The following is a 13,478-nucleotide window of genomic DNA, read 5'->3' as shown; positions in this document are numbered from 1 at the left end:
ATAATCGTCATGGTATTTTCATGACCATTTATACCTCTTTTTTCTTTTATTTTTCGCTCACTTTTATAATATAATATCTATTTATTATTTATATAATTATAATGTTATATACTTTCCCCGATTTGTTTTCATATTAATTTATAACGATTCGCGAAAAACACTTTCAGAGTGTTGACAAAATACTTTATATAATTAATATTATGTTTTTTTAATATTCTTTTTGTTGCCTTTGAAACTGTAAAATTTATGTTATTTACAAGTTACAAAAGTTTATAAATTATTATTTTTTCAATCAGCTATCCTATTATAATTTATAATAAGAATTATTGTTGTGATTTATTTATTTAATTTTTATTTATTCATAAATAAATAATAATAATAATAATAATAAATACCGCACAGATATGTATTAATTATGCGGCAAATTGTTGAAACGACACTTTAGTCTTTATAATACACATGCATTATATTATAGGATATTTACCAACACGCGCCACCTCATTTTTCATTTGATAATGAATTTATTTAAATTTGGATTTTTGGAATTACTTAAGGATCATGTTTTCAAATATTTGTATTTTTATAGGTACACCTTAATAGGAGTGGCAATACCACTTTTTTCAAATAAGAATCACGCTTTCTTCTGTGAATTGTTAATAAGAAAACATTTTTAAAAATGTAAATGTATCTAAATTGAAATTCAAACGAAGAGTATTTGAAATATTTAACTTTGTGTACCTACAAAGGATAATAATTATTATATGGCAATAATAATAGGTTCCAAAGATAATATGGGTACTATGATGTTATAAAAATAAAATTATAGTAATTAATCCCAACACTTTATAATTTGTACAATATTTATCCATGTATAATAATTTACTAGATCCATATTTTTACATCTGTTTTATATTATTAAAACCATTCATAAGGATTATTATTCTTATATTCAGTTACCTACCTATGCACGATTTGATAACTCAGAAACTACTTGTTTAAATTTTGATAAACATTCATCAATATTTTGAAAAAAGTCGCCTACCTACACAACAATTTACAGTAGGTAAAAAAGGTTAGTTCTCATCTAGAAAAAAAATAGTTTAAATAATTGGAAATAATCAAAATATGGTCCTTAACTATATACCTACTTCAAAATTCCAAAAATTGATATTTGAATAAATTTATTCTTAAAGAAAAATAGGGACGGCATGCTTGGTGTCTGCTGATTCCTTCTCTATATCATATATATCGAGTTGAACAAAAGCAGCTGTTACGCAGTTATAGTCAATATAATTTATTAAATAGATATATTTTTTATTACACTTTGTACATCGTTATAATATTACACATAACTACCTATCATAACCTCCAAGATCGTATGAATATGATTATGTATATAGTTATTAATTAGTACCTTATAAAGAAACGATTAACAAATATGCAACGGTTTCTCAGAACAACATAAAGGATTCGTCACGTCAGTCATCAGCTATATAAACTCATCGATAAGACGTGTTATGTGTGTATGTGTGTTGGTAAACAACTTTAAACGTTATAGAATAATATGGTTGATTGAAAAGTAAAATATTAAGTGTTTCGGTGGTCAAATGCACCGCAATAATCAAATTACTTGCGGTCCATGTGATCATTGAGTGCGGTGTACTATAATTATAATTATTACTATAATGTACCTACCTACCTATATAATAATATTTTACTGCATAACATATAATAATAATGCGGCGTGGGCGTAAACCCGGCAAAGTTTACTATTATTTGTTCTCGTTCGATATTATTATTAGTCCCTCGCGGGGTTTGTCACTAACAGGTCGTCGTTGTCGTCGTCGGAAACGAATTAGGGTGGTCTGGAACCAGTTATTTACTGATTATAACGAGAGGCGAAGAAGAATAGTGTGAGGCTGTCACACGCAATCCTGGAAACACACGGAGACACGTGACGTTGCTAATTGTTGGGCGTGGCTGCCGCCGCCGCCGTCGTTTTGTAATTTTGTCGCCTCGCATTAGTGCCTGAATATAGGGGTATAGGTACAGCGGGTAGGACGGTGTTATGGAGCGGGTAAATTCGCTTTTTTTCGAAAGGAAAAGAAATCAAAATACGAATATACCATTCGTATATAATATTATACAATGTCGATGAATCTATTAAATATCACAAAGCTTCGTTCAAGTTTAGTGCCACGAAAACGTGCGAAATATGCACGAAATATAAATAGTGCTATTACTTAGTATACCAATTTGCTAATTTACTACATATATATAAATGGGCATGTTGTGTTTATGAAATATGTATATTATTAGCCTAGTATCCAGTATATTTATTTATACACAATAAGAGAATTTACTAAGAGTATTATAATATCAATATTTTCATATTTATGCACTACTAAAAAAATCATACGTAACACAAGTACAGCAGCACCGAGAAATTTAAAACACTTTTGGTAATTACTAGGTAGATACAAAAATTATAGGTAATACAACAGTTGTTTTAAATTTTAAATTTTTTCTTAAATATCAACTGCAGATAATGGAAATGGAATAACTCGATTGCATGTCCAACAACCAACCTGATATCTCAGCTTTTTTAATTATTTTGGTTGTTTTATTCTTGTCAAATTTATTGGCCCGACATTATAAAACAGATCTAACAGATTCTCATTAATTTGGTGACTTAATATAATATTCACTTCCATTTTATTTTTTGTCCTGCATCAGAGCAAATGAGTTTGTATAAAAATAGAAATTATTAGGAGGGATTCACAGCCAAGTTGTACAACAGGAAAGTTTCGTTTGGTTACAGGTCTACTTACGGCGGGGATTTAATTTCTGTGATTCGTTCAAAAACATTTTTTATTTTATTTTATTATTTTACAAATTTTTGTACACAATTAGTCCTGAAAGTTAATATCATGTAAACTTTTCAGTGATCAATGTTCGGTAATTTAATAGTCCTGATTTTTTTTCTGTTTGGTACACTATTGTACGGGGTTATATATGTCTATATTCAGTGGGAGGGTTACTGCTGCAAGCTCAAACTCCCTCGCTCACACCCGAAATGTTTGTTATTAATGGTGTACAAATATTTAAATTACTACATCCATGTACAATTTTCTTAGTGGTCATAAAACATCTCCAAATAAACATCCTCCCCCAACCGGACACAAAAACTAAACATTATAATGGATTCGGTTGGTCACTGCACGACTAGTATGTCAGGTTAATTAAAAAAAAATAATACATTGAGCTAAAAAGTTTAGTCATTGGTTAAATTATAATTTAACTTAACACCATACTACACTATATTATGATTTATAACACATTGCCTATAAATTTTAGATTCTGAAGAGATCGATGCATGTATTGATTTGAAATACTATAGAACGTGTCTTGCACGTTCTATAGTAGATAAACGCTCTGATTACCAACTTCGACAAAGACATCTTTTAGAAAATAAAATCTAGTTGATACTTTTAGGAGGTCAAAATTGAAAATTCTCAGTATATATACTTTTCAAAATAATCGGGAAAACTATGTACTATAGTCACTACCTACTACTATATAATATTTATAAAAACAATATAAAAGGTTCGTATTTATAGACTTACTGCATAATGTACAATCATCTGTAAATAACGACTTTGATGACGACTTATTGGTTGCCTTATTGACATGCAATATTGTAAAAAAAAAAAGGACAATTCTTTAGACATCTTATTATATATTTTAGATACTTTTTAATTTCAAAAATTGTTAGATTATGGTCAATATTATATTTTATTGTATAAATTAAAATAAACAATATAGTATAATAATATGGTATAGGTACATTATTATACCTACTACATTATTGATTTATTTTTATTTATTCAATATACACCTAATACAATTTAAATCAATAGTATCGAACAAATTTATAAGAGGAAATACCTATTATATCCACGATAATTTAATTTATCACTTCTCACTATTTCATACATATTTTGGAACATAGGTAACATTTTAAATATTATTCCATGTCTCGCGTGTGGACACACTTGACAATTCCCAAAGTGCACCTCCTAAATATTTATTTATTATGTTTTAAACATAAACCAATTTTCGTGACTAAACATGGTTACACAATTACACGTCATACGTTTCGACAGTAAAGTTTTTAAACATTTATTTTGTGCATAACATTTTATTCTTGGTATATTTTGTTCGTTGTTATAGAAAAATATATATGAAAATTTAAGAAAAGCAAATAAAGAATTTTTATTTTTTGTAACGTAACATATTCATATATTATACAAAATAAGTTTAAAAATATAAGTGTCTTGACGTGTCTATTTATATTTTCACTTGTAAAATTTGTAAAATTTAACTCCATATACTTTCAATGCAAGTAGATAAGTATGCTAAACATGAATTGAATTTATTCAAATTGACTCTTTCAACACGTTTTGCTAAATTTTCTTGAATTGTCAAACAATAATAATAATAATTTAATGTGTCTCAATGTCTTGTCTAAAACAAAACTCATGAGTCATTAGTGTTTCATTAGGTAGGTACCTATCTACAAATAAAATATTGTGTAATTGTTTTAATTTGGTTAAATTTATTATAGTTTATTACCTAATGTTGTTTTAAATATTGTTTGTGTAGAGAAGCTAATAATATCATTAGCCTGTAATTAAAATAAATTAAACTGTAATTTGTAATACTATACCCAACGACAAATGTAAACATTTGGAAACCATTCAAAATATATATAGGATATACCTTCATCAGAACCGTTTTGATTTGTATGACGTATACAAATAATAACAATGTGTTACATAACAATTTCCAAATGACATTTTCGTCTCTGAATAAACACGCATTACTTGATACTTCGTGTAAAATACGTATTTTTTATATTTAAGTATTAATATTATATTCCTATAAGTTATAACACTTCAGTTTTATATCACAATGAAAAATAATATACAGTCAATATTATAATATTAAACCTACATAATATAGTAATTAGTACTATACAATATTATAGTGTGTGTAATTTTTTAATCGGTTAATTGACATCGAACCATTGCAGTGGCAACAACGCGAACTATTTTATACAATAATTGACACGCATATTTTCACTTATGTTTTACTCCTTCACATCGACGACCCCCCAACCACATTAATTATTTTTACACACAAATAGTTATTCATGGTCGGCCACCTTGGAACCTTATAAATAGGGTGGAATGGCCACGATGAATTCTAATTCCATGTTTAAAGCTTATTCAATTTATTCGCATGTTCGTTAATTTTACATTAGTCACCTATAATACGTCTACGTATTCCGACACCGCGTTGAACCATAATAATATATATAACCTTTTTAGAACCTGCCTCGTTCAGCTATTAAAAAAAAAAAAATTGTACAAAATTCCGTTGTCCGCATAAAGTAAAAAAAAACAATTATTACAAGGCGTAGGTATTTATTTTTGCTACAAATCTGCAAAAGCATATAATTTGGCTGTATATTTTTAATTGGTTTGTAATTCACATGCATACATTGTTGTACCTACATTATTGCATACACAAATAATTTCTGCAGATTCTATAAAACCGAGATATTTATATTATTATGTGTCATGGAGTTTTATATTGATTTTTAACTTTTATTTTTTACACGCACAATCCATAATAATCCATAATATTATTGTTTTTTACAATAAGCATGGTAATTATTATGTGGTGAACAATATTATTATAATGTTATATATAAAATGAACAGACGTCAGACACGATAAAAAGAAATATCTCAGACCACAGTGGCAACACTTTATTTTTTAGTGTTTTAATATTATAAATAAATGATTTGTATAATATACATATTTATATATAATGTATATGCATGCTCTATATAATTTGTAGGTATTTCTAAGTTTTAATTATGTTGAATCAACATTGTTGACTATACATAATATTGTATTTAATATAACAATATAGTACCTATATTCAATATTGATAATTTAGTATTGCTTAGGTGCTAAATATAATATAACAAACCAACAAACAATAAAATTAACTATGTCAAACGCAGCACGTTGAGTCATATTGTATTGTATAATATTTGAATTTTTTAAGACAATTAATATTATGATGATACTACTATATTAGGTACAACTTAACAAATTAAATTATTGATATTCCTACAGTAGTACCTGGTAAAATAGGTTAGGTACTTCTGTAAATAGAGTTTGTTATGTGTAATTTTATGGAAAATTAGTGATCACTAATTAATGTAATGGAATATAGAATAAAATATATTTCCGTGCATGTTGTAGTAAACCTACATTACGTACGTTACTTAGGTATATTGAGTTATAAATACCTAACAGTGCTGTATTGCAGTACAAGTCATAGAATAAAGAATAATCATAGACGTTAAGGCACCCGGCGCCAATGTAATTTTGTCCACGAAAATACTCTCTATGGAATTTTTTTTTAACTAATAGAAAATAATATTCTGCAGATCGCATTGAGTTTTCCAAGATTTTAATCTCAAACTTTGATGCAATTTTAAGCTGTTTTTTTACAAATTATAGTATACTATTAATTAATAATTGAAATAAAAATAAAAATCAGAATTAAGTGCAGCCTGTATAGGAAGTCTTCTCCTTCTAGATAAAATAATAGTTATCAAAATCCAATAATTCTGCAATGCCTGATAATTATTCCCGTGAAGTATTTTTTTCACTATAATACCTACATATCCTAATTATGTATCGGGAAGTAAATTAGTGAAAAAGTATTATAATTAAGGTGGCAACTAAAATATAAAACATGATTTTTCAAATTTGATAGAATTACGGAAAATTTGACAAACCGGCACCGGGCCTCTTAAATGTTAATAATTATCAATTAAACCTATTATAGGTACGGTGAAATAAATGTAATATAACTTTTTTAAGACCCGAAGAACATTATCGATTGGAATAATTTATTTATAATTTCAACAATGTCCGTGAATGAAAACCTGCAAACAATTTAATATCCCGTTGCATCACACAAACTATACAGATCGTTTTTTTTTACGAATTTATTATTTCAAAAGAAATGAGAAATTTAAACGGCTGGGTTCAAATAATTCGTTGCACTTCTTAAATTAATGTCTAACCATCGTGTATTGAAAATTTTGTTCTCTTCGATAATGTTATCGTATAAGTCTTTGAAAACAAAACGCCTATTTTTCCCCTAAAATAAAATACCAATCTTTTATTGAACGTTTTATAATACCTCCGGATATAGGATATTGAGTGTATCGTGGTAAACGATTTAAGTTTAATAATAGACAGTGTATGTGTATATATATAATTATACACGAACCAAAGAAATACGATAACTGTCAGGTCGGATTACCGCGGAGACCTTTGCGAATCAAAACACATATAAGGACCTACCTACTGTCGTAATTCGATACGGGTGCGTGCAGTTTGCACAGAAATTCACTGGATTTATGAATATAAAAGAAATAATATAAAGACGATTTTTTTACGCGATCGATTGGGTAAAGATACCATGGGAAATCCAAAGATAATAAGTCAAAAAGATTTTTATGCCAATGTATATTATATACGTAGGACCTACTATCCACTTACCTACATATATGTTTAGTCCTATCAGCCACGTCTATATTATTGTGCAATATACTATTATATAGGTACTAGGTACTTATATAAGTATTGTATACTTATTACTCTTAGCTATCAATATTGATCAATATAATATTAGGTATATTAGAAAGTTTATCATATCTAACATTGCGAGTAGAGGTTAACGACAAGTTGATATCAATAATATTATATAGACATTAAAATAAAAAATATGCACTTCTATCTAGGTATAGGTAACACATTAAAATATTGACCTTAACTCTTAAACATATACCTAAGTGCACATTTAGTACATATATTTTGTGTTAATCCGTGATATATAATATAACTGAGTATAAATATTATTCATAATATAAAATTAAGCTACACAGTTATTACAACACTTATTATTTTTTTTTAGGATTTTCACAACTACAAAAGAATCCAGCGTTCAGTCCCAATAGCTGCATGTCAGGTAACATGAATATAATAATTCAAATTTACCTAATATAATAATATATGATATATATGTAATTTTATTTTAGGATTATTTGTAATAGTTTTGGTACCTAATAAGAATTTCAATTGACTGTTATGATGTGTAGCGTCATCTATTATTTTTTCGGTCAATTCGTTTTCTATTGTTTCTTAATTTTTTTTACATTTACATACCCACTTCATTATATATATTATTATATCATCGTTTACGTAATATTATAATAATATCAAATAATTAAAACGAGTTGGTATAAATACCGGGGTGTAGAAGAAAATAATACAAACTGGTGATGTTACTGGCGTGAAAATATAAAAAACATAATAATGTTTAATTGTCAGCGTGCAGATAATATTTAGGGTTTGATTCATTTATTTTACGCCAAAATTCATGTCTGAATATTCGAAGAATATACGGTATTTACGATTATTCTACAGCGTGTGATGAAATAACACGTCTGTGGTGTTAACCTCTTGTCACGAGCAATAGGGAACGTTCATTGAAAAATACCGGTTTGTCTTCAATAGCTCTTCAACTGCGCTTGTCGTCTATTGAGATACCATTTCAATAGCATGTCGCTCTTTAGATTAAGATATAGGTACATAGGTATACATTAATATAATATACCTAAATTATAATATGTACATACCTATAATATATCATTAAAATTATTTAATTCAATTGTAGAACGCTGCCGTGTACTGACAAGCACGTTAATAGATAAATTCAAACAAAATGATAATAATATAACGAATGTGCCCTCTTAGAAAAATACATCTAATAAAATAAAATGTGTGTACCTATGTGTACCTACAACTGCAACATGATGGACAACCCAAGTCGTGTCGTTGTTGGCGCCACTGGACCACGTCTGATCAATAACAATAATAACAATAAATCATATTCTTCTGAATTTGAATACCGCAGTGTAGGTGCCTAGAGTTTTCCGTCCTTGTGCAGACACATTTTCCCACGAATTTTCTATTTTGTTTTAAATAATTAAGCCATATTGCTTTGTAGGAACATTCAGAACATCTATTATTTTTTATTCGTTTCGTTACATATATTTATCAAACCATCATACTGATATTTCGATTAGGTATTTATATTGCTTCAGTTTTAAAATATTAACATTTTATAAATTAATGATAGTAAAAAAAGCAGGTAAGTGGATGTCGCTCTGTTGTAAAGTAGATTACTAGTGAGTCATTTTATAATGGATTGTATTAGACTTGAATTCAATGATATAATATCATTGTATTAGAAAAACGATTATGAGCGGAGACGGTTTGTCAGTCTGCATATTTTATATTATTATTATTTATTTTATCATGCAAGTTGAATTAATATTATATTATTATAATTTTTTTATTTGTTTCTATGGTAATAGACAAAGCGTTAAAAATTAAAATCCCATTTATAGCGTTTTTTCGTAAATTTTCGGTGGTTTCTCCCGTGGCATTAAATAACTATCGAGAAAATCGAAAAATGACCTTTCTAAAGTACCATCTTGATCCAATTTTCTAAAAGATAACGTACTATATGTTGAAATCGAAGCACTCCTTCTGGTAGAAATTTTGTATACAGGATATAAAAAAAAATAAATAAATAAACACCATTGTAAAACCAATAGCTTCCTCGCTCCACTCAGAATCTAATTTAATAATTGAGGCTATTATATTGTATTATTTAAATTTACTTAAACATACTATCATATTTTATAATAATGATTAATGAAATACAATATTGTCCAGTGTCAAAGAGTGTCCTGCCTTAATTAGATTATATTCTTTTAAATTAGATTTAAAATTGTTGCTAATTAATATTTATGTAATTTATAATACTTTAGACGTTGGATTAAGATATTATATTTTAGAAAAATATACGGTACGCTCGTGCGTATATTATAAGTATTTATTTAAACTTTTACAGTAGGTAATACTCAATACTCAATTCTTGTTTAAATATTTAAAATGCATTAAAATTATTATACTATTATTATTAGATTTCATATTCATCGCATCATATAATCTGTATAGAAATTATATTTAAATTAGGTACTTTAAACTATCGATAACTCTAAACTGTATAAACCGTATAAACTGTAACTCTAACTGAATATAATGGTGATTCTATATAATATTCTTGATTAGACCAGAATAAATAGGGGTATTATATGAATTGAATATTATAATACTGAACTGAAGACACAGATTTGAGCAGGTGATTTTTGAGATTGTTTAATAGAATAATTGCAAGTATGGTAAAACGATGGAACTACCTACCTATATACACAATAAAGGGATAATATCGTTCTCTTACTTTCTCAGTTATATAATTTGATTGATTTAACCATGGAAATAATGACAAAAACGTCAAAATACGTTTCAAATCCCATAAAATATATATAGATACATCGAACCGATTATAATAATTGCTTGAATACCACTCCGAATTATTAATAATCGTTTGTATACACTATATCGTTATCGCTACTGCTGCAGCCATATTATTATTATTATTGTTGTAACACAATACAATATTATAATCACGAGACTTGGATTAGAACATATAATATGACACGAAAAAGGTCGAAGAGGAAGTGCGTGAAGTCGTGAAGACGCGCGTCGCCCCGGAACCGAACCTGGATACGCCTAACGTGTTTCTAAGGTCGTTTTAGCGGTGGATGTATTATAGCGGTGTGTGCAGTAGCAGCAGAAGCGGCAACAGTAGCATGTTGTCACCGTGACGATATTATTATTATTATTATTATTATTCATAGTCGTCGTCTACTTGGTCGCAACAGCAATAGCAGCTATGGAAGTATAGGTACAGAGAATTCAGACAGCGGTGACGACGAAAGGAAAACAAAAACAAAACCGAAGGGCAACGCAACATAATAATAATAATAATAAACATAACGAAATCACTCAAACAGCAGCCATATGTCACGGACGAGACGTCGTCGTATAATGTGCGTGTGTGTGTGTGTGTTTGTGTACGTGCATGTAGACAGAAGGATAAAAAGACCGTACCAGAGACTGAAATCGTGGGCGGCATTCGTCGTATGGCGCCACCGTCACCTGTTGACCTCAACATCGCATACGCATAGGTACATAATATATAATATACCAGCGGCGTAGTGTCGGTGCATCTCCTTTTTCTACGTTGCGTATATTCTCCACTCATCTCCTCTCTTCAGCTAACCTCTCTTCTCACCTCCCCTCGCCGCCTTTCTGCTCCAGCTACTTCACGTTTTTCAATATCTCCAAACACATACGCATCACACGTCGCGTTATAATATTCGAGTATGTAGACGAACACACACACACACACACACACATCGAAATCGGCAGGTTACACGATAGTTTATATGCAGTCGGAACGTTCAACAGGAGAACGGCTCTCACGCGCGGTCACAGGATGTTCTCATGTCCGCGCTCGCGTCTCCACGGCAGTGGTTGTACAACAATAACGCGTTCGTATCGCGTCTGCAATATGTCAATCCCGGCGCTGCCATCTCACCGAATCACGTCGTCTATTATACGGTCGTTGTTATTATTATTATCACACTCGTATTAGGTATACACACACACATGTATTATGTCATTATGGTCATTGTTGTTTTATTATTATTGTAATAATTTATTACCCATATACCTATTATATATTGTACTTATATAATGGGACCGTATAGCGATGATGAAATATTTTATATTCATACGTCGAGGACGCGACCTTCGTTTGGCCGGGGGATGATTATCGTAGCGTATGCGTATAAACAATTATGTATAGGTACCTACCTACCTAAATTAATACATTTGCATCGTAATTACTACACATTATTATAATATATCATTGTACCTAATTAGTATCATTATCATCATCTTACTCTCCTCCGCTCATTTTTGACAAATGGTGGTGCGACCGTTTATAGTCATAATATGCTTTCTAAAATGTATACATCGAACAGTAGGTATATAATATTATAGTAGTATATATTATTATTATATTACCCACCTAGTTAATATACAATCTTATGTGAATGAAAGCTACGGCTGGCCTGATTCGCTTATCTTTACGCTATAAATCGCATATATATAGGTACGACCCCAACGTAACTATTATTACATAGCAGTATAAAATCACCCTATGTTATAACGTTTTACTATTAAACTAAAATAATGTTTAAAATAATCAAAAAGTTATTTAAACAATTACAATAAACACATCATATGTTGTTCAACAAACAATTCCGGGATCAATCTCAAACAGACCCTAGCTAAGTGCAATAGCAATATAAATAATAATTATATATTAAGTAGTGCTAAATAAATACAATTTCGTAACGCATAATAATTTATCATACTATATTTGACATTTGTATATCATTATATATATATATATATATATATATAGTATGTAATATTCATCTGTAAATAAAACAAAACTATAAACGCGAATATAGAGTAAAGCAATAATTTAATGGTTAAATTGGACAAGAAGTTGTTTAAATTATAATTATTTAGTGTTCAACAGTAAGATTTCTTTTATATAAAATGTTGTCACCATAATAAACAAAGACAAAGTTTAAATTGAATATTGTAACAGAATAACAGATGTACCTATATAAAGGGGCTTGTTCTCAATTATTTTTAAAAGTTATGTTTCGCACAACGCAGTTGGCATACAATTATTATTTAGTTGATTAATTTTAAAATAATACCTACAGTGAGTAAATTTACTCAAAATGTATTTTATAGTTGTAAACTAACTATATAGTGATTCTTTTAACAGTAAGCACTCATTATCTCAAAAAGTATTAGGGTTGTTGAAAATATTTTTATATTTGATTCAAAGTCGATATTTTTGAAAAAATTTATATTTCTACTATTTGTTATCATTATTATTATTCATGTGTTTTAGTTTTTATAAGTACATTTTTAATTTTATGTCCCGAAGCAGAATATTTTTTTGGAAAATAGGTACCCTGAAAAATTTTGGTCTATGGTACTCTACTCATCTAAACAATTAATAATACTCATAAGTTATAACAAGTTTATAATATGTTGATCTATTGTGATAAAATATTCAAAGCAATCACTATATTTTACAAAAATGAGGTAACTAATGAAACCCATATAACCTTTTTTTTTTATCTAGTTAAATTAAAAACCAAACTTGCTGTCCACTTAAGATTTAATAATTATTATTATATTACGGACAATTAGTACAAAATTATTACACCAGTAGATATTGTATAATTTTCTAATATGATGGTTTTTCTCCTTTTTATTTTTCAATAGTTAACTCTCGTCGTAAAGCTCATTAGT

General features: G+C 28.6%; 1 protein-coding gene across 2 annotated transcripts in view; it reads left to right on the top strand.

Annotated features, from left to right (window-relative positions):
* LOC100160822 (diencephalon/mesencephalon homeobox protein 1) overlaps positions 1–13,478 on the top strand; it is a 98,686-nt gene that overhangs the window by 18,373 nt on the left and 66,835 nt on the right. For both annotated transcript variants that reach the window (XM_029490295.1, XM_016803497.2), the window contains exon 2: positions 8,071–8,124. In XM_029490295.1, the coding sequence (XP_029346155.1) occupies positions 8,071–8,124 (54 nt within the window). The remainder of the gene's footprint in view (positions 1–8,070; positions 8,125–13,478) is intronic.

This window comes from Acyrthosiphon pisum, chromosome A2 (assembly GCF_005508785.2).
Source record: "Acyrthosiphon pisum isolate AL4f chromosome A2, pea_aphid_22Mar2018_4r6ur, whole genome shotgun sequence".
NCBI classification, from domain to species: domain Eukaryota; kingdom Metazoa; phylum Arthropoda; class Insecta; order Hemiptera; family Aphididae; genus Acyrthosiphon; species Acyrthosiphon pisum.
The sequence above is the reverse complement of the archived record's forward strand: the minus strand, read 5'-3'. Positions and strand labels throughout refer to the sequence as shown.